The sequence below is a fragment of the Crocodylus siamensis genome, chromosome 1 (assembly GCF_052110815.1).
Source record: "Crocodylus siamensis isolate JL-2025a chromosome 1, ASM5211081v1, whole genome shotgun sequence".
Taxonomy (NCBI): domain Eukaryota; kingdom Metazoa; phylum Chordata; order Crocodylia; family Crocodylidae; genus Crocodylus; species Crocodylus siamensis.
In genome coordinates this window covers 340,879,313-340,906,566 of record NC_143395.1, presented here as the reverse complement: position 1 = coordinate 340,906,566, position 27,254 = coordinate 340,879,313, and the positions used below count along the sequence as shown (strand labels likewise).

Below are 27,254 nucleotides of genomic sequence, written 5' to 3'. Positions count from 1 at the left end.
ATGAATTCTATGGTAGTATGTTAACTGCCTTTTTTTCTCCTTGTTCAAAAAAAGCCTTTCTGTATGGTAAGGCATGCATTTTAGTATTTAGCTATATAGCAATAATTTATATTTTTATTAATTTCACTTATGATGCTTTATTATTCTCACCAATACATTTCCATTGTTAAAAGTTTTGTAACTAAAAATAATGCACATAAATAAATTTGACATAGGCCTCTGAGCAATTACAACAATTTGATGTGCTTTGCTCTACCATGTTTTGTTGCATGGCAGGGAAATAGGTTCCAACATTTTTGCCTTTCTGTTACATAACTGTTTTTAATGAAATGTGGCATGTAACTAACATGGTCTAAACTGTTGGCTGTTTTGGCATTCATTTTGTTCTTCCAGAAATATTCTAAGAAAAACTCACTCCTAAGAGTTTGTTTCCCATAATTTTTTTCTCTTAGTTTTTAGTATATCCTCATGGTGTGTGTACTTTTGTCACACAAGCACAAGCTAAGCTGAGATCTGGAACGAACACTAACAAGCACTCTATGGGGGGAGTATTTATACTGATATTTCAAATATTTTATTTTTTACTGCAAGTAAACTTCATGTCACTACAGCTGGGATTATACTGCTAATTCAATACTAAGTAATTACTGGCAATGTCTGGAAGAATGTATTGCTGTTACAGGGTTATTCTCTTCAGCAGTTGCTCAGATAGGTATTAACTGTAGATGCCTAATGATTCACTGATCTAAATAAAGATAATGGGTCAAATACAAGCATAGTTTACAGTGTAACTAAATAGTATCGTAGAATTTCCACAAGCAAACTTTCCACATTTAAATAGGTCTTATAGCTGCATGCAATTATAATATGTTTTTTTTGTCTGTTTCTCCTCCTATCCGTGAATCATACAGGAGGCTCAGAATCTGCAATATCTGATGTGAGTACTTGTTTACACACTGTTTATGAAATGAACTTAATGGTGATCTTGTGGCTGCCCATAAATTCATCAAGGGAGGGCAGCAGGGAATAAGAGATGCTCTATTTACTAGGGCACTCCCTGGAGTAACTTGAAATAGTGGCCACAAATTGACGGAGAGCAGATTTAGGTTGGATACTAGAAAGAACTTCTTCACTGTAAAGGTTGCCAGATCTGGAATGGGCTTGCAAGGGAGGTAGTGCTCTCCCTTACCTTGGGGGTCTTTAAAAGGAGACTGGACAAGCACTTAACTGGAGTTGTCTGATCCCAGCACTCTTTCTTGCCCAGGGCAGGCGTTTGGACTTGATAACCTACTGAGGTCCCTTCTGACACTATCATCTATGAATTTTTGTTTGGGGAAGCCTGCTATTAAGTATTTTACTGGTTTTTACTCTACTTAGGTGTCTCACAAAATTAACCAGATCACTGATTAAACCTTTCTTAAAGCTTGAATGAAGTGTTACAGTTTAACTGCACCAAGTGGTGTAGTACTGTAGGTTATTGTTGCTTTCAAATTGTAGCTATTGTTTTTGGACCTAGTATTTAAAAATATATTTTTAAAAATAGTGAATAGATATCCTCTTCATATGCATCTAATTGTTCTCTTTCTGTTGTAGCTTCCAGTCCCATCCATTAGTGTTCCTAGATGCCGGGTTTGGGATCAAGAGGATGAGAGAAAACGACAAGAAAAATGGCAAAAAGAACAGGAGCGTTTACTGCAGGTATTGTTCAACTTTCCTGTTGCAGATGGGAGTTCCACTGTATATGGATAATGCATAGGATGGTCATTCAGGAAACTCTAGGACCTTGTACAAGCTCTGCCATCTTGCCTAATTTTGGATAAAGAATTTCATTTCTCTATACCTTATGCCCTACTTCTTAAAACAATTCTACCTCTATCGTGTTGCAAAGTGCTTTGGAAACTGTGAAGAGACGTGACAGTAATGTAAGGAATTGGGATAAGCTGCTTTTCATTATGTTTAAGTTTGGCTAATGCCTCATACAGACTTTCAGTTTCTATTAGGAAAGTTGCTCCTCTTCCAGTAGAAACCAGGAGTATACATGAAATATGAGTGTTCTCCCAGATCATTTTAATGTGTGTCCGCAGCCTGAGTCCTAAGCCTTTCTAACAGCAGAAAAGTTATTTCTCCCAGAGCAAAAATGGGTGCTCCAGGAGAAAAATATCTTGGGAATAAACAGAGTTAAATCACTTCTGGGAGAGTTTCTCCTGGCAGGGCAAATGTTTGTGAACTTGCCTTTTTGAGCTAAGCCACAGCACAGTTATCCAGCATCCCACAGTAATTTGATCCTAGCCCTTCTGGGTGGCAGTATGTTGCTCAGGCTAGATTCTACTGCTCCAGCCAACCTGAGAGCAGAACATACCCTCCTTCACAATTCCTACATTGTGCTGCAGGGAGACGCAAGCTGACCTTGTCCAATCTGAGTTAGCAAATCAGGGCTGCCTTTGTACTACTGCCATCTGCCTCCAGGCAGACAGGGAGACTTCAGAGCAAACTGAGACGTGTACGCTGGAGTCCTCTGGCAGCATAGTGTCAGCACCTCAAGATCTCTGTACCTCAGGGGCTTAGCATTCAAAAGTCTGTTCAGGGGACTCCTGATAACTTTTTCCACCAGGAAAACAAACCTGGGATAAGTCTCCCAGATCATTTGAACATGTGTGCACAGCCTAAATCACACCGGGGAAGAGTTATCTTTATTTTTTTCTTTGCCACCGTACAGCTTCCAAATACGAAGGAGTATTTGAAAGGTTTAAGAGGGAAAGGAAAATACATTGTATTTTTATAATTTGAAATAAAACAAATGTTTGTCTTAAAACAAAAAATTATTATAAACCATTCCTGCATATAATTTCAAACAAACAAAACTAATCAATTTCACTTTTTCTTTTTTAAATCTGTCAAGGAGAAATTTATTTATTTCAAAAAAGTTATTTTAAAAAGAGTCATATATAAATGTTAGTCTTCCAAGGTGTACGTTTATTTGAAATGTGTGAACTGCACAGAATAACTTGAATAAGCCTTGAATTTTTATTTTAATGAGAATGTCATAGGAGTTCCCTTTAGTTCCAGAATTTCTAAATTTCAGCCTCGCTACAAATTAAGTAAGGGGAAGTAATATTTCATGAAGTCTAGGATCTAGCTGCATCTTCTTCTTGTCTTTTTAGTGTTTATGTATAAAACTTTTCCAACAGAAGTTTATGTTAATATTTAAATATGTGGCAACAGTCTTGTGCAAGCCACAGTATTTCAGAATAACAATTGGCTGGTCATTCATTATTGTAAATGGGAGTAGAGGCACAAAGAGAAGAGTGGGTTAGCATGTTTCATTTGTATTTAATTCTTTGGGCCAATTATTGGTATCCTAAGATAGTCAAGGTCACAAAAATCTGCCAATAAAATATTCTGAAACTGTAGTTTGCACTTTCTCCCTCAAAAAAAGTTTTCAGAAATGCCATTATGGGTTTCCAAGTTCAGTCCCTTATTAACTTCAATGTCTAATTGTCTCAGAAAAAAACAAAACAAAACAAAATAAATACTTTCTTGAGAGTTCTCAAAACCCAGCCTTGGCATTAGCAGTTAAGCTGGGATATTTCCATGTTTTCACATCGCTGTGGTAGATGTTAGAAGGGTGAAGTATGACCCTGGATCTAGCAGTGCTACAAAGCATGTGCTTAACTTTGAGCATGCCAGTAATCACAGGGAAACGAACAGAATGGGACTATTCATGCTTAACACTGCCACACATTTGTGCAGATTAATTTAATTTAAGGCTAACCATCTAAAAATTGTTGGGATCTGCAGGTGTCATTGAGCATAGTTTGCTGCAGAAGCTCTGTTTGTGGTGACAGTGCACTCAGCAAGACGTGGCTTAATCACACTTTGCTTATCTCTAATTAACTCTGTCCGTTTTCATACCCTTTGTCTGCCTGTCTGTCTATATTTGTTTGGGTTTTTTTAGTTTTGTATTTTTAGTTTGTAAACTTTTCAAGGTCTTTGGTGTTTTATAAAGTGCCTACCACATTTTTGGGTGCTTCTGGAGATCAATCTGTTTGAGCCCAAGGTAAACTTAGAGCGCTGTCCTTAAAGAAGATGAGACCTGGCTTCCCACTTCCCTTTTCCTCTTCCTCCTCTATCCCTTCTCTCTCTGTCATCCGTCCCCCCCACCCCCATTTCCTTTCTTTTCTTTTGTTTCTTTGGTCCTTTTGCACACAAAGTGTTAGCCTGTAGTTTCAGTATTATCCCTCATCCTATGATACAGTAGTAGCAGGTTTTCAGTTGCACTAAAACTGATCAAAAGGTAGGGAACATTAAAAATGTGTTGGTGGGCTTTCAGAAGCTGAGCATAAAAACTGGACTCTACTTAAGTCACTGTGAGAATTCCCCTTGATGTCATTAGAGTCAGGTTTTCATTCCATCAGCTTAGACTTCACTACACCAAACAGACTGCTGTATACACTGGAATGGCTTAAAGCAAGTGCTGTATTATATTGTATTACAAGCAGAGCGCATCACATTTTCTCATTGCTCTGAATTTTTTTATATATATAATCTGCTAGGAGAAATATAAACGTGAGCAAGAGAAATTGAGGGAAGAATGGCTGCGGGCTCAGGAGGAAGCGGAAAAAGAGAGTTCAAAATACCAAGATGAGGTAGGCTGTGATTTTTGTTTTCCCTTTCAAGCTTTTCATAGTCCCTTTATTGAATAAGTCCACCAAAGTCAGTGGGACTACCTGCATATGTCAAAATTTAATTACATTCAGAAATACTTAGTTTAATAGTGGTCTTAAGGCTACACCAGACTGTCTCTGAAGACCTTACATTGTAAATAAACTGCAGTCTTACTGAATAAAATCGTTTAGATATCTCAAAATATCAAGAATTTGGATGGCTGTTTTGGTGGCTCCTTTCTGCAGCTATTGTCTGTGCCATGGCTGAGCAACCACTCTGGGTGTCTGAAGTGCTTATAGGGCTCTCTTGCTTCCTGTTTCTGTGTCAGATCAAGGAGCAGTTTCTCAGTCTTGGCAAGACCATTTCTGTTTGTATACAGTTGTGAACAGGGAGGTGGGACAAATCTGAAACTCGGGCAACTTTAAGCCACCACTTTTGCTGTTACAACTTTCACTATAACATTATCCAAGAAATTTTATTCAAGACCATAAGACCTGTTTGAACACATCCTGAAACATACATCAAAGGATCTTCATTGCCATCAGATTTCCCTGAGAGCTAGCTCTTCATCTGCTCACAAAACACAGTATTTTCTTCATCATGTGATGTTTATTTAAAAAGAAAATGCATTGTTTTCCTCTCCACCAGGAGCAGTGTGTCCTAACTGCAGACACGATGTCTACCACTGCACATGCCCCCTTGGCTTCTAGTTGGAGAACAGTTACAGGAGGAGATGCTGAAGTTCCTGAAGGAGGTGGAGGAAGTGAACAGGGGGCACAGCAGCAGCAGAATAAGGGAGAGAAAGATGAGGAAAGGAAGTGGCTTCTGGAGGAACAAGGACTCCAGGAGAAAGAAATCCTCCACTTGAAACAAAAAAGCGAACTCCAAGAGCTAGAGCTTGAGCAAAGACGTAAGGAGATAGAACAACAGTATGCCGAAGACCAGAAGCGGTGGGCGGAAGCAGAGGCAGAGGAGCAGCATCAAAGGTCTGCATTCATTATAGGAGTGATGTATTTACATAGACTGTGAATGTAGTAACTGAGATGCCTAGGTATATGCTTACTTACTACACTGTCTTTGAGACACCTAGTTTAAATATTTTTTATGGCAGAGAGTAAAACACCATCTCCTTCCTTTTTATAGCCATCTATTTGTATATTAAAAAAGAAAGGATCAACAGGGGTTCCAGAACTGACTGGGGTAGGTATCTCTATGGGATGGTTCAGGCAAATCTTGTATGTATGAAGGGGGTTGAACCAGATAACCTTAAAAAGTCCCTTCTGAGCCTGTAATTCTAAAATGTCTTTCCTGCTGTTACAAGGAGCACAACAGATTAACTTAAAGGAAAAATTAGAAACAAATGTGGTGGTGGTGGTTGTTTTGTCTTCTGTTTTCAAAGACCTATAAATTTGCAGGAAAAGCTAGAGTAGCTGAGAGTATTTTGAACTCTTGTGTAACTAATGTTCCTCAAGTCCCCTCTTTAGCAGGCCAAATGTATTGGGCAAACTGTGCACTTAAATTTGACATAGCATTTTTGTTCTCAAGTTGCAGCAAGCGAAGTTTAGGTTGGATATTAGGAAAAACTTTCTCGCTAGGAGGGTGGTGAAGTGTTGAACTCCTAAAAAGAGTTACAGGTGCTGGTTGCCAGGGCAACTGCAGTTTGGTCAGCTGACCAGAAGGGGGCAGGACCTGGCCTATATAAACAAGCCAGGCTGAGACCAGAGTCAGTTTCCCTCTGGCAGCTGAGGAAGTCAGAGCTCTGTTGGAGCAGGCAGTGCAGAGAAGCCCGATGGTCTGAAACAGCTTCTGTATGAGGACACCGGGTGGAGGAAGCCCTGGTAGGGATTTGGGATGATAAATTGCCTGATGGCATAGAGTTTGTTTTAGCCAGGAGACTTAGCTTTGAGTTGGAGCAGATTGGCTCATGTTATTGCTTTTGGTTGTTACACCAGAGGACCAGGTGAGGCTATAAGGGGTCAGAGGAGGCCTCAGTGGGGCTCCACAGTGGTGTGGAGACCCCGGTGCCAAAGAGGGCACAGCATTAAGGGGGCATTGGCCCCAGCCCTGCGAAGGGGCACAGTGGATTGGGGGTCAGGTAAGGCCGAGGCCGCCTGGGCCCCACAGGAGTTGTAGATCTGCGGAGGGGATTTAGGGGCCAGGCACGGCTACGGCTACCTGAGCCCCAATTGTGAGAAGCCCCAGAGAGGGCGCTTGCTCTAAGGCCCAAGGAGGGGTCGGGGCCAGGCACAGTTATGGCCACCTGGGCCCCAGTGCGGGCAGAGCCCCAGGAGGGGGCGCATAGGTGAGGGGCCCCAGTGCGGGCAGAGCCCTGGGCGGGGGCACATAGGTGAGGGGCCCCAGTGCGGGCAGAGCCCCGGGTGGGGGCGCATAGGTGAGGGGCCCCAGTGTGGGCAGAGCCCCGGGCGGGGGCGCATAGGCGAGGGACCCAGGGAGGGCATGCGCCTAGAGGCGAGAAGCCCCACGGGGGGTGCATATGTGAGGATTTAGTTGCGAGGTTAGACCCCAGCACAGACAGGGTCGTGAGAGAAGGCCCAGTGGGGCTCAGCCGCGAGAGAGGCCTAGGAGTGTCCGCAGGGAACGCAGGCGACTGTAAGGAAGGAGAGGCCAGAGAGCATCTGTGAGGACACAGGCCACCTAAGAAAGTGACTAGACAACGTCCGGAACATCTGCGAGGCTTGGGGCGTGGTATTAGGGGTGGTAGGAGCCATGCGTAGCCCTTGAGGCAGGAGCGCACAGAGTAGATGGGGCACAGACTGGAGTACGTCAGGGGTACCGTGTCAAGGAGGATAAAAGGCAGCCTCCCTTAATACTCTTATCATCAAAGATGTGGCGGGCGAGAATGAGGGTGCATTGACACCTACTTGGCACAGCGGGGGGGGTGCTAGAAGAGATCACAGCCGCTCTTAGGACCCTGCCCCATGACATGAAGCATTGGAACAGGTCACCTAAAGAGGTGGTAGAATCTCCATCCATGGAGGCTTTTAAGGCCTGGCTTGACAAAGCCCTGGCTGGATTTATTTAGTTGGGGATGAGTCCTGCTTTGAGCTGGGCTTGGACTAGATGGTCTCCTGAGGTCCCTTCTAACCCTAATTTCCTACAGCTGTATACTGTATTTACTGGAATACCAGGCAAAGTATTTTCCCCCCAGTTGGCATGGGGAATAAGTCCCTCATCCTATAAAAGGAAAACTCACCAAATACATGGTCTATTACTAAATTCCTGCCAAAAACAGCATGTTCTCATCAATGCAAACCAACTATGAAACTGATTAAATGCAGCCAACACTGAGCATGGCTATAAAACATGTGGCCCATATTGGGCAAACCTGCTGATGGGAACCATTTTTATGGCAGTTTAAAAAAAAAAAAAAAAAAAAGGGTTGGTGTTCTTTTTGCAGGGAAATGGCGCACTGGGCCTAGAGGTACTTTAGTACCAGGCCAGCACTGGGAGGGCCAGACAGGGGAGGAGCCAGCCCTGATACCTCCCCCCGCCTTATGCCAAAAATGCTTGCTACTAGCCAAAAGGCCAAGATGCTAATGGGAACTATGGGTTAGTGTAGTCCATCTGAATAAGAACTATGGTAGTCCTCCTGACCACTGACTCTCTTTTTTTTCAAGTTATGGTGAGCCACATTATTGAATACTGTTCATCCAGAACCCCTCTGTCACCCCATCTCTTAGCCTGGTGCATATGATTAGTGTGGCCCCACCCTACCCTCCATGTGGTAAAGCTAAACCAGGTTCCTTTGCTCTTGCATATAACTTTTTGGAGCATCACAGGATTCATGACGAGAGCACGTAGCTCCAGTCAAGATTGGGAACTAATTAGTAAATGGATCCTTTGTTTGTTGGGGGGTACATGCACATAGTGAGCAGTGCTGAGCTGTGGGGTCAACATGGCTTGAAATGCTGTTGACTCTGGTGGGCCCCAGCCCAATGAACTATGTAGTATATCGTGAGCCTTTGGCTTTGGACTAATATCATATATAGCTTGTACTACATAAAGGTAGGTGCCAAGTGTTGTTCGAAAATGTATTAATGGAGTACCTGTGCTAAAACTTGCAGCAGTTTCAAAAAGGTAACATGCATCAATTCTGAATGAACTAAGTGTATGGATACTATATGAAACTTTTTACAGCCATGTTTAATTTCAAGGTTATTGTTTTCAAATTTGTTCCTCACTTCATGTACTCAGGAAGAGCAGGGTCTTACAGTAAGAAGAGGGGGAAGGGGCGGCCAAGGTAAAAAGTTGGGGGGAAGCAGAAAGCAAATGGCTATCTAACCACTTAGACTTATTTTTTCTGCTGTGGCAGTATGAGGGGAACAAATTCAAGGCAGATCTTCAATAATTAGATTCTATACCTGGAAAATTATAACAAATTTATAAATTTTCCTTATGTAGAATTTGAGTATTAGGGGAGGTCATCTTATAATTTGGGTTGTCTTCTATTTGTGTAAATACGATGCATTTAAGAATTGGATGTTAGCAGTGTATTCACAGGGAACATTTTTATGAAGGCCTTTCTTGCCCATTTGACCCTTTTTTTTTTTTTCTTCAATGGAGTGCTCTGTTTCGTGTGTGTGTCTGTGTGACTGCATTTATTTATTTATTTGTTTGTTTGTTTTGCTTATAGATTTTATAAACATGATGATGAACCTAAAACCACTGAGGATCGATCTGGTCACTTTCTTGCTGACAGGTTAGTCTCACACTAAATCTCCATACAAGTTATAATTTCACCTTTCTTTACTTGAGTCTTGACTTTGGCAGTAAATCTGAGCCATTTTAGTGTGATGAAGTGAGACTTCTTATTAGCCATTTTATTTTGTGTAATTTTTGAGTTATGCTTTTACCTACTAGGAGTCAGATCTGATATGTAGTGTACTTCATCTGATATATTGAACTTCAGCTGATCAGTCTTAACACTGAGAAAACCAGGAAGCATATGTATAGGCAGCCTAGAGGTAAGGCTTGGGTCAGGCTTCCTTATTCCTAATAATTTCTACTCTTATAAGGAATTGAACAACCTATGCTGTTTCCTTCTTCACCCGTGCAAGAACTGATCAGTCAGCACATTGAACAGAAAATTAGTGTGAGGGACAAGAAATATTATGCAGATATGTTAAGTATTCTGCATTCAAAGATCTTCGTGATGGAAGACAGTAGTTTTCTGAGGGCTTTGATAGCTGATGTGCCTGCAATGATGCTGCTGTAATGTGTTATAGCTGCTGCTTTTGGAAGCAGAAAACACGAGGTTATTTATTTATTTTTCAGTATTAATAGACATATTGATCTGCCTGGATTAGCTAGAGCTAGTAATATAAAAGTGCTGATAAGCTTCTCCTCTGGGATGCCAGTACACATCAACTTACTCTTCATTTTCTTATACATCTGATGTCCTTCAGCTAAGCTCATAGAGGGTGTGTCTACACATGACATTACATTGCTGTAGCAATGCTGTGTGGCAACCTAGCATCTGTGGGCAAAAACCATAATGTTGCAGCTACGTTGCTATAGCAAGGCTCTCCCTCATTATAGTGTGTCACTACAGTGACATAGTGCCTAAAAATAACCATGCACAGTGCAGTATGGACTGTTCTTCACTGTATTTTAGCAGTTGTAAAAGGAAGTGCTAAAAGACAGTACAGTAACAATGACACCATAATGGCACGTGTGGATGCGTCCGGAGTGAATATGTGCACAATAAATTACAGCAATTTCCCAAGAAATATTTGCAATGCAACACGTAAGACTTTGTACCTTTCTTTCAGCTGCAGTGGCATTTCCAAAGTGTAAAGTGCTAAATACATTGCCTTGTACAAACTGGGAGACAGTGCATGCCTGAAGTGTGATATGCTGGGTTGTACCTCATCTTCATCAGCCTTTCAGCTAATAATTTTGGCATTCTTTGAGGCAAGGATTATGGGCCTCTGTGTCTATACACCAGTTACCAAAGGGTTCTGCACTTACGATTTAAGACTATGAGCACTACTTGTAATTTAGCAAGATTGTATTTATACAGCATCAAAAACAATTAACTTCAGTTCCATGTCTAGGGGCTATGGGAAACCAATCATGTTTTCTGTATTTTTAGAAGTAAATCCAGGTCAACTTCAGAACTGGATGATTACACCGCAAACAGAAACGGTGAGTACTTCAACTTTTGTTGTTCTTTTTTTTTTTTCTTCATTTATGAAGCATCAATAGCTTTTATGAAGCATGAATACCTTCAAAGATAGTTAAAACAGTAAGATAATTTGAAAGTAAAAAAGAATTGCTGGGATCTGCACACAGGTTTACAACATATCATACTTCATCAGAATTTTAAAAGTCAAGGAAATAAGCAGCTCAAATAACTATCTGAGGGGTATGGCAGATCACCCAAGACTCAGTCTTTAGATCCAGTTTGGATGCTTTAAAAATATATATATATTTTCTACTTTCAGCAGTAAAGTACTAGGCTTGCTGCAAGAATCATTGGGAGAAATCTGTAGTTTTTGTTATGGAGCACTCCCTTTTGGTCTTTAAAAACTTTCATACCAGCAAGATTCCTTTTCAGGCAGTAGTATGGACTGCTGTCATGATCATCATCATAAGGAATAAATGCTTTACTAAAAATTAGTAGGGCTGTCAGGTAATCACAGTTAATTACATGATTAACTCAAAAAACAAATTAATGAGTTCATTTTTTTTAATCGCATTAATCAGGCACATCATTTTGACCAGTGGAGTGGACCAACTCCAGACCATCCAGAACCCATGTGCATGGCCCCAACCCCAGCCCACCCCTTGCCTGCTCCAGGCTCCCAGACCCACACTGGGCAGTGGCAACAGCCAGGCACAAGCTTCTACTTGGCACGGGGGAAAAGAGCCCCTTCTGCCTCACTGCTGCCAGGCCTTTCTTGCTGCAGCTGCCCAGTGCCTGTGCCTGGGCTGCCCTGTAACTCCTCTCTGCTGCCATCATCACTGCCTCTGGGCTGCCCAGCAGGGCAGCAGTGCAGAGGAGACACAGTGTAGCCCGAGTGTGAGCTCTGGGCAGCTGCAGCAAGAAGGGCCTGGCAGTGGTGAGTGGGAGAGGCTGCTTTTTCCTCCGTGCTGAGCAGCAGCTTATGCCTGGCTGGTGCCACTGCTCAACGTGGACAGGCAAATCTGGAGCAGGCATGTAGCAGGTCTGGGTTGGAGCTATTCACATGGGTTCTGGCTGCTCCACTGTGGTCGGGGAGAGTCTGGAGCGGGCATTGGGTGGGCCAGGGTCAGAGCTGGGGCTGCGCACTGTTGGTGGTGGCAGGGAGGAGCTGCAGGGTGCACAGGTTCCAAGCTGTTGGGTAGGAGCGTGCTGACTATTGTTCAACTGTGTGATTAAAATTTCAATTAATTGCAACTATTTTTTTTTTAATCTAGGAATTAATTGTGATTATTTTTTTTAAATAGTTTGTCAGCCCAAAAAAGTAGTTTGAGGATATGGCTAGACTTTTTAAATGGGTTTTGCACAGTAGATTGATAGAAACTGTAGGTTTATCTATGGAAAATAGTATAGGGCAGTGGTGCTCAACCTTTTGGGCCTGTGGGGCAGATGAGTAGAACAGGGTTTGTCTGCAGCCTGGATAAGCCCTATGTATCAGGATTAGGCTTTGAGGCCTAGAACTGACGTCTCTGCCTTAAACACCAGGAGTGGACCCTAGAGCCTGGCACTACCCCCTCCCACCCCTGTGTGCTAAGATTGGGCCTCAGGGTCCCAGGCCCCCACCCAGCCTTCTGCCCTGGGATTGGACTCCCAGTTCAGCATACAAAGCCCAGAGTTCCCCTTGAGGTCCAGAAATTTGGTGGTCCTGGAGTGGTACAGCAGGAAGTGCAGCAGGGGTGCGGCACCATTCTTCTGCAGCCAAGTCTTCCAGACCTGTGGCAAGTCAGGCCCATGGGCCAGATAACATGGGACTATGGGTTGTGGGGTTGAGCACCCCTGGTACAGGATCCATTAGTATGTTTGAATTGGTAATAAGAAGACTTAAGGGAAGGTATTTTTAACATAGCTGAATTTGCAACTTTTAATTCGTGAATGTGGAGATAACTGGAGATGACTGCATAGTTTTATAACAATGGCTTTGTTTTTTTTAAGCAGTTAGGAAGAATTACATTTCATAACATTCTCTTTCGGATTTGAATTTTGGATATTTTCTAATCTGTTTCAAGCAAAAATAGAAAGTGAATGTGGGTGACTTGACTTACTAAAACCTGTTTTGATGAAAGATACCAATGATGGAAGATACTATTTCTGCATCTAGAAACTGTTTTAACATCATTTGTCTGAATAATAAATGGGTTTATGTATGCAAACATGAATGTAGGTCAATATAAGAAACCATTGGGTGGTATCGCCCGAGGGTTGCTACAGGATGAGCTCAACCAAAAACAAAGTGTGAAGATGCAGCAAGAGACGAAAGAACCTGAACAGAAGGTTCCAAGACGGCAAATGCTTTATCAGATGAAGTATAATAAGCCAGAGCAAGGTGGGAGTGCAGCTCATAATGACTGTATCATGTTCTCAAATCATGTTTCAATCATTAAAGCTAATGAGAAAATAACTCCCAAAATATTTTAAAATCTCTACTGATTATTTTTTTTTAATCTATAGATATAGCAGCATTTAAAGGCAGAGAAAATGAAAGTGAAGCAAATTTAATGCAGGACTATATGTGTTATGACTATTTGATTAAGTACTAGCTACTGTTAATTTAAGATTGACTTTTAATCATGAGTAATTCTGTTAATTTAAGGAATGTGGTCCTTTCCCCCTATTGTTTAGGTATATCAGGTAAAGACCAGAGGATTCTTTACACCAAAAATTTGAGGTCTCCTTTTACCATAGTATCAAGGTATTGGGATAGACACTATAGTAGCAGGATATCAAAGAAAATGTGTCTCATTTAAGGGACATTTTTGAAGGCAGTGCATTTACAAAAGCAAAATTAAGAGTCCTATCTGAAACACAATAAGTTTGTGTATATCCTGAGCAAGGAAATAATTCTTGTAAAGAGAATGAAGAAAATATAAATTCTGCAAAAAGAGAAAGGGCTCCATTGTGCAAATGCATATTTTGTCAGGCTTTGGTTCATATTATTGGACCAAAGCCTCTAATTGAGCATGGGTAGTTTAGGATGTTAGAGAAAAGGATCCTCTGGCTTTCCCCTGTTCTTGAAAATAATACAGCTCTATTCTGTGGAATGTATATAGTGTTTGCTTATGTCACATCACATTAACTGTTATGTTTAAATTATCATGATTTATTATGTGATTTTTTTTTTCTTCTTTTAATGTGAAAATTCTGTGTGTGAAAGCAGCAAATTAATATTATGCTTCCCCCTTGGCTCTTCACACTCCAGGAGCCAAGCAGAGGGAGTGGTGCCACGAGACCCCTACCTACTTCTCACTGAGGAGTCTCCAGAATGAGAAGTGGTCAGGGGCTTTGCCTAGCTGCTCCTTTGTCCTATTCCTGGTCTCAGAGAGCTGAGTAGAGGGAGCAGCACCACCCCCCGCCTGTTCTTCACTCGGGAGCCCCTGGAGTCAGAAGCAGGGTCCCCAGTCTGAGGAATGGGCTAGGGGCTTTTCCCCACTGCTTTTCCATCCTCCCCTAGACTAGACTGCTTTTATGACGGTCAATACAAACGTGAAAGACTTATGCCTCTAGCACCTCAGTCAAATTTTAAAAATGTGACTGTGAACATGCAGCACATTGGGACACCAGTTTTGTCGGTTGCAATTTTTTCCTCAAATTTTTGTGTCTTATTCAAAGCAGGTACGAACAACAAATACTTGGAAAAATCTCGGAATGTATCTGATTCACAGAAAGGGTCTCAGAAAGAACCTGCCATGTCCCAAGCAGAGGCAGAGAGACAACAAATCCTTCAGGAAATGAGAAAGAGAACGTCACTGCATACAGACAACAGCTGGATTAGGCAGCGCAGTTCCAGTGTATATAAGGAACCCATTACTGTACACAGCACTTTGATGAGGAGGTAAGATCAGCATTGAAAATTTGAACTTTGGCTCTTGATAAATAGTTAGCTTGGGGGCCTTTTGGGTATTGTTGTTTTCAAAGATGAGAAGCTTTTAAGCCAATTTGAGTCTTAACAGAAGGATGACATTTGCTTGTATTATGGTATCCTATCTGAGACCACATGTTTACAAGTACTGTGCAGAGCTATTGTTTAGGAAACTAAAATACTTCCCTAATTGCTTACTTTTCATTTGATGTAGCCATAGTAAAAGTTAATCATTAACATGCTCCATTATTTGTCTATACTATTAAAAACATTAATAGCAAAAATTGTGAAATAAAGCTCGTACACTGTTTTTTTTAAGTTCTGCCACATTGGCATCTTGCATGAAACTCATTTTCTAATATTTATTGCTTAAATAACACCTCAGCATTGGTTTGCACTTGGGAGACAATAGATATCAGTCATGAGGGCTCACAGCTTCTGTGCCAACAGCTGGTTTCTGGATAACATTGTTATCTAGTAGTGGGTAGATCTATTTTTAAACTGGTATCCCTTAGAGAAAACTACAAACAAAGCCACTATGTGATGTCTGTTACTAATCAAAGGATTCTTATTTAGTTCACTCTGATAAGGCTGTGGCAAAAGTTATTCTACCATTATCTTTGCCTTTTGCACCACCTTTTTTAGTTCACTTTTTCCAGAGGTCAGTACAAGACAGAAAAATTATGTAGCTTGCTACTTGTAACTAATGAGCCTAATACAAATATTTCTTGGGTTATCAACAAGCATATTATGCTACAAAATGAACCTTTACATCAGGAAATTGATTCTGCGCAATAACATCGGAGTATTAGAACTGAACAATTATCTGTTTCAGAGGTGAATCTCTAGACAATCTTGATTCTTCAAGAACAAGCTCATGGAGGCATCATTCATGGATGAATCAGTCTGTCTCATCTAGTCAAGATTATACTCGCCCTGCTCCTTCAGCAGGGTCTGCTTCAAATCGGGCCTACACACACACTCCCTCCTCCAGTGTAGCATCTTCATCAACCAGCTCTGTCAGAACAACATCTTTGACCCACACTCTCCCATCAGCACCATCTCCTGTTCCTCGTGCTCAGTCTCCTACCTCTGCTTCCCAATCGGGGTCTCAGACACGGAATAAGTAAGTAGTTGCCCCTCTCAGTCTAATGAACAGAAGTCTGTCTTACCCTGTGGACATTGATATAGTAGGTGCACTGGGGGGGGGTGTTCCAGGGCTGCTGTGGACTTTGCTGATTGATGTTAAATGAGCTACTTAATTTCTTAACCCAGTTCTGAATGTCTGTCGAGTGGATATAATTATATTGTACTGGCCTCTACCCGGTAGGGGTGTTGGAAAGTTTAATTCATGTTTGCCAAGTGCCTCAACTTTCAGGCAAGCACCAAGCAGAACCAAGCATTATCAGTTCCATAATTATCATAGTTTTGTTGCTCCTGCTTTATACTGGTTTTAAAAAAAAAGAAAAGAAAAGCCAGACTGATGAACTTTTAGTCACTTAATTCTGTTACTTGTTGGCTACCATAATGATTACTAAAAGTATCTTTATGCTTTCCAGATAGTACTGCTAGCATTTATTGGGTTTTTTTAAGAATCTAGTATTTAAAAAATAAATACCATATTTCATGGTGTATAAGTCAAGTTTTGAAGCCCAACTTTTAACGCTTTAAAATTCAGCCTTGACTTGTACACTGTATCACCATCCCCTGCGAATGGTGCTGGGTTCAGCGCTCAGCTGGCACAGCCAAGGCAGCACCATTCACAAGGGATGGGGCCATGCCAGCTGAGTGTCAAGCCTGGCCCTGTCCCCTGTAAGTGGTGCCAGGCTCAGTTCTTGCTGGCGCAACCCCATCCCCTGTGAGCAGCACCGGGTTTAGTGCTCAGTTGGCACAGCCCAGGCAGTGCTACTCACAGAGGTTGGAGCCATGCCAGTCAAGCACTGAGCCTACATCTGTCCCCTGCGAGCAGTGCTGTGGCACCTTTCCACTTCCTGGGTGCCTGATCTGTAGTGAGGGTGTGCAGGGACTGGTATAAGTCGACCTCGTATTTCTGATCCAAAAAGCTGACTTATACACTGTATCTATGAAATTCCTAACTTTTTGGATCAGAAAATGGGGTCAGTGTATACAGTGCATCAGCTGATATGCTGTGCAATGCAGTAAATAAAAGTGCAAGCCCTATGTTTTATTGTTCACGTCTTTTGGCATGTGGTCAGTATCTTTTTAAGGAACGCTCAGGAAATTTCATTACTACTGGCCTTGGACAGTTAGTGTAGACCATTACTTTTAATCCAGAAGGGAAAGAAGGAATTACAGTTTATTTTGAAGTCAAAATGAATTTCAGATGTGGCATAGGAGATGAAACAGATGATGGTTCTATGCAAGTCATTTTTTTTAAACAAATTTGTGGATAACTCTGGGAAATCATCTAAATGTGATTGCTTGTACTAGGTCTAACAAAGACTTTAGAAAACATTCCTTTACCTTTCCTAAGTCTAGCACTCTGGAACATTTTGATAAATGTATCAGCCACCCCACCCCCTTTCTTTTTTAAAGCTTGGTTACCTAATTTTTTTAAATATAGTATAAGATAATTTTTCCCCTTAAAATGGTAGCTTATCTTGTTCTTGCTTTCAGTTTCTGATTTGCTAACATCCTGGTTGATCCATTGAAACTGACCTCCAGATGGCACATTTTCCAAAGGGTTTAAATTCCAGAACCAGCTTTCTGTTATCAAACAAGGTGCAGATGAAGAGACTTGGCAAGGGTATATACTCAAATGCTGACTTTATAATACTTTCCCAGAGATCACTAATAAGGCAGCAGTGCTGAAACTGTGTAGTACTTATCAAACTCAGCAATGTCCTTCTTTTAGATTTCCCTCTAAGTGGCATTTGGTCTTGTGAGTGATGTGAAAGAAGTGACAGAAATTCTAATTTTCATTTGTTTCGTCTGTACATGTTTACTATTTTTTTTTCCTAGTTTGCAAATTTATTTTAACAAACTAAGTTGGATATTAGTTCCAGATAACCTAACTTTTCTCTTTACAAGTGCTCTTTTTCAGTGATTTTTCTCACCGCCTCAAACCTTTGATTGCCTTTGCTAAATTCTTTTAAAAACCTTTTCAAGTTGGTTTTGAGGATCTCAGCCACATTCTTGTTCTGTATCCAGGTCAATCAGTGGGAAGAAAATATGTTCATACTGTAATAACGTTTTGGGCAAAGGAGCCGCCATGATCATCGAATCTCTTGGTCTTTGTTATCATTTACATTGTTTTAAGGTGAGAGGTAGCAGTAACACTGTGAAGAAACAGGAGCTAATGTGGAGCACGCTTGGTTGCAGGGCCTCTGCTGATCACATGCTACATGCTTTCCTTATGCAGGTGTGCTACGTGTATGTATCCATGCAGCAGTCCTATCTGCAAATGTTAAATGCTTATTTTAATATTGCTCTAATTTGCAATATTTCTAAATTTTAGAGCAATATTAGAGAAGCATTAAAACTCTCGGATCTACCTTTCAGTTCTTACTTCTAAAGAAAACCTGTTGTGAAAGAACTGAACCCTCTGCCTTCTGAAAGATGTCTCAAGTTGTATAGTCAAGAACTAAGCCACTTAAAACCACTAGTCCTTCTTATGAATCTCAGTCAATTGAGGTCAGTTTTTGACTTTCCTAAGATCCCTGAGTTAAGGACAATAATGCACAGTTGCATTGCTCTAGGAGCACATCGGGGTGACACCCATACCATTGGTTCCTGGTTCTCTCCAAGCTTGGGCAAAAGTAGTCTGTGCCAGCTCCACTGCTGTTGCAGATTGTGTAGATGTTTTTACACATGCTTCTGATGTGGCACTGGGTGCTTTTAATTAGCGAGCCATGCTAATTAAAAGCTCCTACATGTCATGTGCTTCAGCGGTGCAGCATGCATCCTCACTGAGAAAATAGCGATGGTGTGCTTTGAACTAAAGCACATTGAACGTGTTTTAATTCAAAGCACACCACCGCCACTTTCTCAGCATTGAGGCGCGTTGCACCACTCACGCACATGATGTCATGCCAGAGTGTGTCAATTTGTGCTCCAGCAGACTTGATTAATCAAGTCTGCTCTGACACACTGGGTTTCCAGCACATTGGAGCAGGCTCCCTGTGTGTAAGTGCCCAGAGTGTCCATCCACACTCCCTACACCTCTACCTGACCCCCTTCGTGCACACACACTAGCTCACTGGCTCTGGTCTGGATCCACTGTGCTAACTGGCATGTTGCAGGGAACTTAGCTGAGGCTTCATCAGTTCCTGCCTATTTGGAAAGGGAAAGATGCTGTAGTCCTTCTGTTCCTTATAAGAAGTGAACTCTGCTTAGGGGAATTAGAGGGCTCTTTTTACCTCTTCTCATATGCCAGCACAGGCAAGTTTAGAGGCATGACCCTGCCCAAAGAGAAACTGTTAAGATTGAGACATTAAAGAGAGTGCTGCAGAATTGGACTTATTACTTAATAAGGGTTGTTTCAAATGTATTTTATAAGGCCCTGTAGAGGAGCCTGACGCCTACATACTGTAGCATTTTTCACTTGGGCTAGAAAGCTTGAGATCCTTGGGGATTACTGTTCTGCTTTGTGAATCCAGTAGGCAAATGGGAGTTGGGAAGCAGTCCTAGAAACTTTGAAGTTTCTGTATGCCTTCTTGGAGAGGTGGTGTTTAGTTGCCCTTCTGTAGCAATATTCTGTTCAGTGAATAGGCTGAAACATTTTAATACTTGGATAAAGAAATGTTATGGAGGACTTTGTTCTTGGCAATTGAAGTGGACTGGAGCTCCAAGTACCTTCTATTTTTTAAATGTATCCATACACCACTTAGAATAATTGTGCATTAGTGCTTGCTGCCTTTGAAAATTATGGGGTTGTGGGAACAAGCTAGCAGAATGAAAAGCAGATAAGGCAGCATGGAGTCTGCAAGTGGCAGACCTGAATGTTCTATGCCAAAATTGCTCATCGCCATTTCAAGAACAAGTGCTTTCATGTTGTGCCATTTTTTTGTTTTCAGAGAAACTGAAGCTTAAAACAAGATTTTGTGACCTAATCTCTAAATCACGTCTGCTTTTTACATGTTTAGAATGTACATCGCTGCTATGAGTTGGCAAGTCATCACCTTAAATGATAAGCCTAATCTGGCTGGCTGCATTTTAATCAACTAATCTTTGTATGTTTGCTCTTGCGGATCCTGGGTCTGTGGTCTGGGCTTTGCTGGCTTGTAATGTGAGCTGCTTCTGAACTTTGTTTCCCAGCGTTTGTAAAGAGGAGCTAATTCTTGCTGTTTCTTACAGTGTGTGGCTTGTAAATGCAACCTTGGAGGATCAGGCTCAGGAGCTGAAGTCAGAATCCGAAACAATGAGCTCTTCTGCAATGACTGCTATATCAGATTTAAAAGTAAGGAAATAGAATAAGTGTGAGTACTGCTTTCTGGGGGTACTTGCTGTGGGGCTCAACAAGTGTCTCCACTTTTACCAGTCAAAAGGGGCATGAAATTTTGGGGCAAGTGTGGGTGGAGGGTGGGGGGTGACCCACTGCCAAAATCCTAGGTATGGAGTCCCTTCAGGGATATGTGTTGGTGGTAGGGGATGAGTGAAATCTGTGTTAACCCCCACTGTCACTGCTCACCCTGCTGCCTCCAGATTTGGCCTGTGAGATGCCCCACCATTCAGATCCAAGTTTGACATGACCGGTTTAGTGCAAACTTAGTATACTAGCAAATTCATTTATGATGGGTTTTTTTCATTTCTTTTTTTGTGGTCTCTTGTCCCCATTACACTTAACTCTTGTGCTAGTATAGCCACCAGCATCTTGTTAAGGAAATGGGTGTAAGCAGGGAGATGAAGTGAATGTACTTCAGTCTTTGAAAGCTTAGGAGAGGTGAATTTTAGGATTATTGCCAGTAACTGAATAGATTTGTCTTGATAACAGATCAGCTGCATTGCAGACCTGCATCCGTTTATAAAATTAATATGAAATTTTATTAGTGCATTCCTGTCACATTCTGGAAAAGTCATTGGTTTATCCTATGCTGGTAACACAGATATTAGTTATTCTCAGATGCTAATATTACTTGAATTATTGCCTCATGATTGGTTATTCATTTAGGTATGAGTGCAGTTGGGGATTGATTTACTTGTATGTCTTAATTAAAGGACATGGTAATGCTTTTTTCTTCATTAGTATCTTTAACATTCTAACTTCAATGAAGTTGCTTTTGGTAGCTTGATAAGCTATTACTTTTCTCGCTGCTGTTGCAGAAAGCACTAGACAGTTCCTTAATTTTAAGGTGAGTTCTGCCTTTGAATCAAGCATTTAGGAATGAAATACTCCCATGGCAAAATGCTGTAGCTGTTCTATTTGAGCTCATTTTGTTCACTGATGTTAGGAAAGCAATATGGTGCTCTTGCCAGAACCTGTGACCTAGATCCAGGTCTTTCCTGGCTGGGGAAGCCCAACAGGGAGAAGAGAAAATACTACTCTTTTTTCTATATTCCCTCTCTGCCCCCACCAAAAAAGGGAAAAAAAGGAAAAGTCAGGTTACTTTATTTTTGTTTTCAACCCAATAAGCGAAGGACAGAAATGGCTCACACACCTATATAAGTGATCAGAAACCAGCTCAAATCTGTTACGCAACAGGGCTAGGGGAAGAAGTTAAACAAGTTTGTGTGTAAGTGACCAGAAACTGGTTTAAACCTGCAAAAGGATAGAAGTTCAGTGCACTTAAACCAGTTTCAAAATGGCTGAAATTGGTTTTAAGATAAACCTGGTTGAGTATAGTATAATGTTTAACTGATTTGGGTCAAACCAGTTTATTAAATGCCTGTCCCAGGCCCCTTCCTGTTTCAAGTTCAGTTGGAGGCCCCTGGCATCCTAGCATTTTGTACCCATGGGCTGAGCTTTGCTGTCTACTCTATAAAGCAGGGCTGGCCCCGCCCCTCTGCTCCCTAGCTGAAGTAGTGAGGGCTGGCTTACTGGCCGGCTCACTGCACACTTCCCTGCAAACCTCTGTTGGAGTCTGGTGCCAGGGAGGTAGGGGTTAAACTTATCTTCCCCCAAGTACAGAGGTGCCCTGTTTTGCTTGCTTAGTGCTGGCTGTAGCTGTGGACTAAAAATCCAAGAGGCACCTGGAAGCAGAAAGAGGAAGTGATGAGCAACCTTGCAGAGTCCTGCTGCTGTGAGTCTGGACAGTAAATCCCAGAGACCTCAGGGCAGCAGGAAGAGGAAGCAAATACACAACCCATGCTGGTTAAGTGCCAGACAGCTGTGCTCTAGTGCCCCCCAGCTTCTGGTCTGAGCCACTGCAGGCATGTGGCTGCATTTCTGGAATCGAAAGTGAATGCCTGTTTGCTTGCTAATTGGCTCAATCTGTGCAGCCTAAATTAACCTGTGAAGATTGAATTAATTCAGCCTCAGGCTTTTTGACAGTCTGTATACTTAGCCGTAAAGTGCAAATCAATTTTGAAACTAGATACTGGAAAAACGACTCTTCTCATAGTGTGTTACTGCAGGAGATGTGATCTCTGAAGGCTTTCAAGATGGATCTCTTTGGCTAGGGACAGACATTCAAAAAGCCTGAGCCTGAATTGATTCAGTCTTTGCAGGTTACTCTCTAACCTGCCTAGGTTGAACAAGTTTCCAACTGAACAGACATTCTCTCTGGACTGAGAAAATGTAGGCATATGCCTGCAGTAGCTCAGGCTAGAAGAAGTAAGGGGAAGTGCTAGAGCAGCCCTCCCTTCCCTTCCAGTGCTAAGCTGAAGGTGGTGTGGCCAGGCTGCTTTGAGTAGGGAGGGGTCATCCCCACCCACCAGCAGCCCATCACGGAATTGATAAGTGTTTATCACCCCATTAAGAAAACAAAGGGACATTAGCTTCTACTTGGGCCCCTGCTCATCAGCCCGCTAGTAGCAAGTCACAGCTGTGCAGGTACAAGTCAGAGAAGGTGTTTAGCCTTAAGGTGCAACTGCTCCAAACTTGCATTAGCACTAATAGTAATTAACATTTGAGCAGTAGCAAGGCTCTTAATTAACAACTTTTATGTTTCTTCTCTTCCTTAACAGCTGGACAGCCAACCTCCATGTGAAGCGAACATAGATATGAAGCCATTGCTACAGATAGAGGAGGAGGTGGTTGCTGCTGATGTAGATCTATAAATATATATTGTGTGTTTTTAAGAGTAACCTTTTTTTGCCCTTCTAGATTTCATAGAAGATGGGCTATATCCTTCATATACCTGTACTTTTATTTATGAGAAAGTAATCACAATAAGATAATATCTTGGGGAAAATGCATTTACTTTGAGCTCAACCTCTCAAAAGCACAAAGAAGAACAAGCATCAGTAATAACTTCAAAATATGTCTGAGGCTAATAATTAAGTAGCTGAATTTCATATGATACATAAAGAGGGTATTTCTGTTTTTATGCTCTTAAAACTATAGAGCACTATAGGAATAATTAATATAAATATGTATTTGCAATTGCTGTCTTTATTTTTTGACATGCTGCAAAGTGAGTTCTCTAGAGTAATATGAAGCGGCATTAAAATGCACACCAACGTGTTTGCTTTCTGTATGCTGGTTTCTAAAATTGTTTATTTGCTTTTTGAAACTAAGATACCAAGTATAGTCTGCTCAGTGGTGAAGGCATAATGTGCTACACACAAACAGTGGAATCCATTTGAGGGAATGGTTTCTCCTTTTCACTTTTGACAGATAAAACCATCACTTTCCCTTAAACAAGTTAATGCAGGAAGTGGAGGAGTTTTCTGTTGAATTACAGTATATTTGTAAATATTTTTTTTGATGCTACATTGACTTTTTCCTTGCCTTACCTGCCTTTTGCAAAATATTCATGTCCACAGAATGAATTGCTGAACAATAAACCTGATTGTTTGAATTTGTTTTGGTAAAACATTTCTGGTCTGAGGTTTAAAACACTGCTACAAATAGGTGTACATACTCATAGAGAATGAGGTCTCATATCTTGCTTTTCTGCTATTTACCCATTCCAAATGTAAATTTGGTAGTGATCTTCCCTGTCAGGTCCTATTTGCTCTTTCTTTTCAATATTTAGTACAAGTTACATGACTACCATTACAATAACATAATGTTTAATTCAAGACATGTGGAAACTTCCCCTAATTGGTCTGTTGCTCTGTTAGTGAGATGCAGGAACTATCCCTGACCTGCTGCTGCATGCTGGTGAAATATGCAGTTTTGGGTAATAGCTCTCAACTTTTTCTCTCTTTGCCTGGTGACCTGCAGAATCATCTTGCTCTCAGTTAGTACCCCACCAGTCCTTGGTAGATGTAAAAAAAAAAAAAAAAAGAGGATTTTTATGACAAAAACTGTTTAGACTCACTTATGGATTGCAGCTTAAAAGTGGAAAGAGGGAAGCTGGATGCAAGGGGACAGCAAAACCCTTGTCAAAGTAACTTGAACAAAATAACTTAAAGTGCTTCTTCCTTTGATGGGGATCAGTCTAAATGTTATGGTTGGATGAGAGGGGAAGGGGATCACAGAAACAGTTACATAGAGCCAGGGATATATGTACAACTGGAGCAGCAGGAAAGGCAGATGAAAAACAAGTTCTTCCTTCCTTCCTTCCCCTCTCCTGGGCTCCTGTGACCTGGGGGATTTACTGCTCTCTACCACTGTGAACCAATGAACTCATCTTGTAGGGTGAGAACCTGTTCTCAAGGTATAGTAGTAGCATTTCTCCATGTGAGACCTTCCAAAATGGGCACTTAACTTGATATACTAAACTTTCTGTCTTAGCCTGGAAATAAGATCAACACAAAGTCAGGCAGTGAGTCTTTCCTTCCACTTCTTCACCCCTATTTGGTGTCCTTTCTTTTTAATATTCCTTCTTTGCTGATATTTTTTCTGAAATTTTTGTTTTTTGTCCTGCAGGATTGCCTATGAATCCTAACAAATATTGTGTATTGTTAAACTGTTTCCTTTAGAAAATGCCTGATCACATTGAGGTGGGTAAGCTGCTTGTTCAGCCTTGCCAGTAGACAAATTCGTCTTGACTTCAGACATTTTGTATGCATAATCCAAAAAAATAGGGAGGTGAGGAGAATGTGTTAAAATGCACCCACTCTGAATAAAGCTGGATCTTGCTGAATGGTAAGTAAGCATGTTGTAGTAGGGCAGCAACCATCTCAGAAGGAGGCAATCAGAATATAAGCATGCTGTGAGGGCTTATACATGTGCCTGATGCCTGAGCCAAGGCATTCTACTTCAAACGCATTGGAGCAGATTTGATTAACTGAGTCTGCTGGAGCATGCTAATTAGCATGCTCCAGCAGTCTTAGCATTGCATGTATTTAGCATCCCCATACTTCATAATAGTGGCAGGGGTGCTTTTAACTAAAGCTTGTCAAACCAGTTTTAGTTAAAGCGCCCCTGCTGCCATTTTGAAGCATGGGATGCTGGATAAACAAGATGCTGAATAAATGAGCAGCCTCTGAGAATCACTCTAATTAAAGTATTGCTCCACCCGCACCCCAGAGCATATGTAAAGACACCCACTGTTACTGCACTGGTGTTCCAGTCCAGACACTTTGGGAACTTCAGACAAGTTAGTTATTAGTTTTTCTTTCATAGTGTTTCATTCTAGACTTGGCAGGATTACATTTTACCAGTAGAAAATAGTTAAGCATTTTCTCCCACAACACAAGCACAAACATGCAAACTCAGGCAGATGCACTAAAGAATGGAAATTTATTGTTTTCAGCCCAAATTTGCATGTCTTGAAGCCACTGTAGAAAGTCGCAGGAAATTGAGCCTTGATCTAACACAGAAAACAGTTTTTGTCTTCTGGCAAGTAACCATGAGCAGTCAAGGTCAGGCTAGTGACCCTCAAAATTTGAAATCTGTTCTAGAAAAGCCCTGAGATACAATCCTTGCAGCACACCCAGCTAACAGACACCGCTCAAAACACCAGACCATTCTTCCCAGAGCTAGCTGACTTATGTGGAAGATAAAGGAAAGGGAGTGTTGGGCAAAAAGGGACAAATCTGGACAAATGTTTCATTTGCCCTGTGTTTGTTTTAAATCAATTCAGGAATCTTGCCTGAAAAAAGGCCTTGTTTGAGCTGCAAAACCAGGATCCATCTAGATCTTAGCAGCCTTTCTCTACAAGCCTTTCCTACTGCCTTGGAGCACTCTTCACATGTTCTCTTAAGTGTTTGTCATCACTGGCTGATTGGGAAGCACACAGCTGGAACTCTGCATAGACTTGCAGGCACAGCAGGGTCTGCTGGCTTCACCCTTTCACTGCTAAAGTAGAGATCCCTTCCTCCTCTCTGTCACAGTAGGGACCGTAACCAACATGTGGTATGCTAGCTAATGCTGAGAGGTGTCTGTGTGCTGTTTCTCTCTCCAATTTCACTGGGACAGGCAGACAGAACAATGACCGCTTAGGGCTTTTGGAGCTAATCAGCAGGTCAGGTGGTAAGCTGTTTAAGAAAGGCTATTGTTTTGCTAATTGGGTGATAAAGACTAATCAGCACCCCAGCTGGCTTGCTCACCTGTCAGTTTGTTGCAGACAGTATGATGAAGCAGGGAGGGAGATTGAGACAAGCCAGTGCATGCATCTGTTGATGATATGGAGCTTTTCAGAGTGCTAGCCCAGGGCTGGGGGCTGGCAACACTCCTGCCACTTGGGAAAAGCCTGGGACTGTGCAGGCAGACCTCCCTAACAAGAGAGTCCTGCCAGGGCCTGGCTGTGCCCCCCCATCAGCTCAGCTGCCTGCAGAAGGGAAGGAAGGGCTGCTCTAGCACCTCCCAGCTTCTAGCCTGAGCCACTGCAGGCAGATGCCTGAATTTCCTCAGTTCAGAGAAAATGTCTGTCCAGTTTCAAACCAGTTCAGCCTAGTCAAGTTACACTAACCTGCAAAGATTTAATCAACTCAGGCTCAAGCTTTTTGACTCTCTGTCCCTAGGCTGGAAGAACTCACTTCTGCCACAGACCATAATTGTTCTATTATCTATCCTCCAAGCCCTTACACACATGACCTTGTGCTTCTGGCATGAATGTCAGAGTTCCTGGCTGCTACAATAAATAGCTTATTATTGGAAGGATAATCCTACCCCTATGCCCTACCATGATGTGCTGATTTCACATTTGGCTCTCACCCCTACTGTAATTAGCTTCAAGAGGGTCTATAACACACCAGGAATTCCTCCCGTTCTGTACATTTCAATATTTAATCACCTTTCCTGGCAGAATCTCTGAGATTTCAAGTATGTCAGTCCTACCAGATGTTTCAAGCTGAATCGCAAAAAGCACAGTGAAGACCACATCAGTCTTCAGTTTGACATTTCTTTGTCATTATCAGGGATCCTGGTTTTCTCTCATTAAAAAATAAAATCCTCAATTTTCAGATTTAAATAAATAACTCAACATCCACATTTTTCTGTGATTAAAATAAAATACTGTGTGTGTGTGTGTGTGTATGTGTAGTGGTGTTTCATTTTGATGACAGAAAATGGAT

General features: G+C 41.7%; 1 protein-coding gene across 6 annotated transcripts in view; it reads left to right on the top strand.

Annotated features, from left to right (window-relative positions):
- The window catches only part of LMO7 (LIM domain 7), a 197,447-nt gene extending 173,800 nt beyond the window's left edge, over positions 1-23,647 (top strand). For 4 of the 6 annotated variants that reach the window (XM_090024170.1, XM_090024144.1, XM_090024153.1 and 1 more), the window contains 12 exons: positions 912-937; positions 1,594-1,698; positions 4,554-4,646; positions 5,314-5,651; positions 9,320-9,385; positions 10,781-10,833; positions 13,032-13,193; positions 14,477-14,699; positions 15,562-15,852; positions 17,898-18,006; positions 20,043-20,145; positions 22,812-23,647. In XM_090024170.1, the coding sequence (XP_089880296.1) occupies positions 912-937; positions 1,594-1,698; positions 4,554-4,646; positions 5,314-5,651; positions 9,320-9,385; positions 10,781-10,833; positions 13,032-13,193; positions 14,477-14,699; positions 15,562-15,852; positions 17,898-18,006; positions 20,043-20,145; positions 22,812-22,834 (1,592 nt within the window). In that variant the 3' untranslated portion in view covers positions 22,835-23,647. The remainder of the gene's footprint in view (positions 1-911; positions 938-1,593; positions 1,699-4,553; positions 4,647-5,313; positions 5,652-9,319; positions 9,386-10,780; positions 10,834-13,031; positions 13,194-14,476; positions 14,700-15,561; positions 15,853-17,897; positions 18,007-20,042; positions 20,146-22,811) is intronic. The other 2 variants (XM_090024179.1, XM_090024136.1) reach the window with 2 other exon arrangements.
- The last annotated feature ends 3,607 nt before the right edge of the window (positions 23,648-27,254 follow it).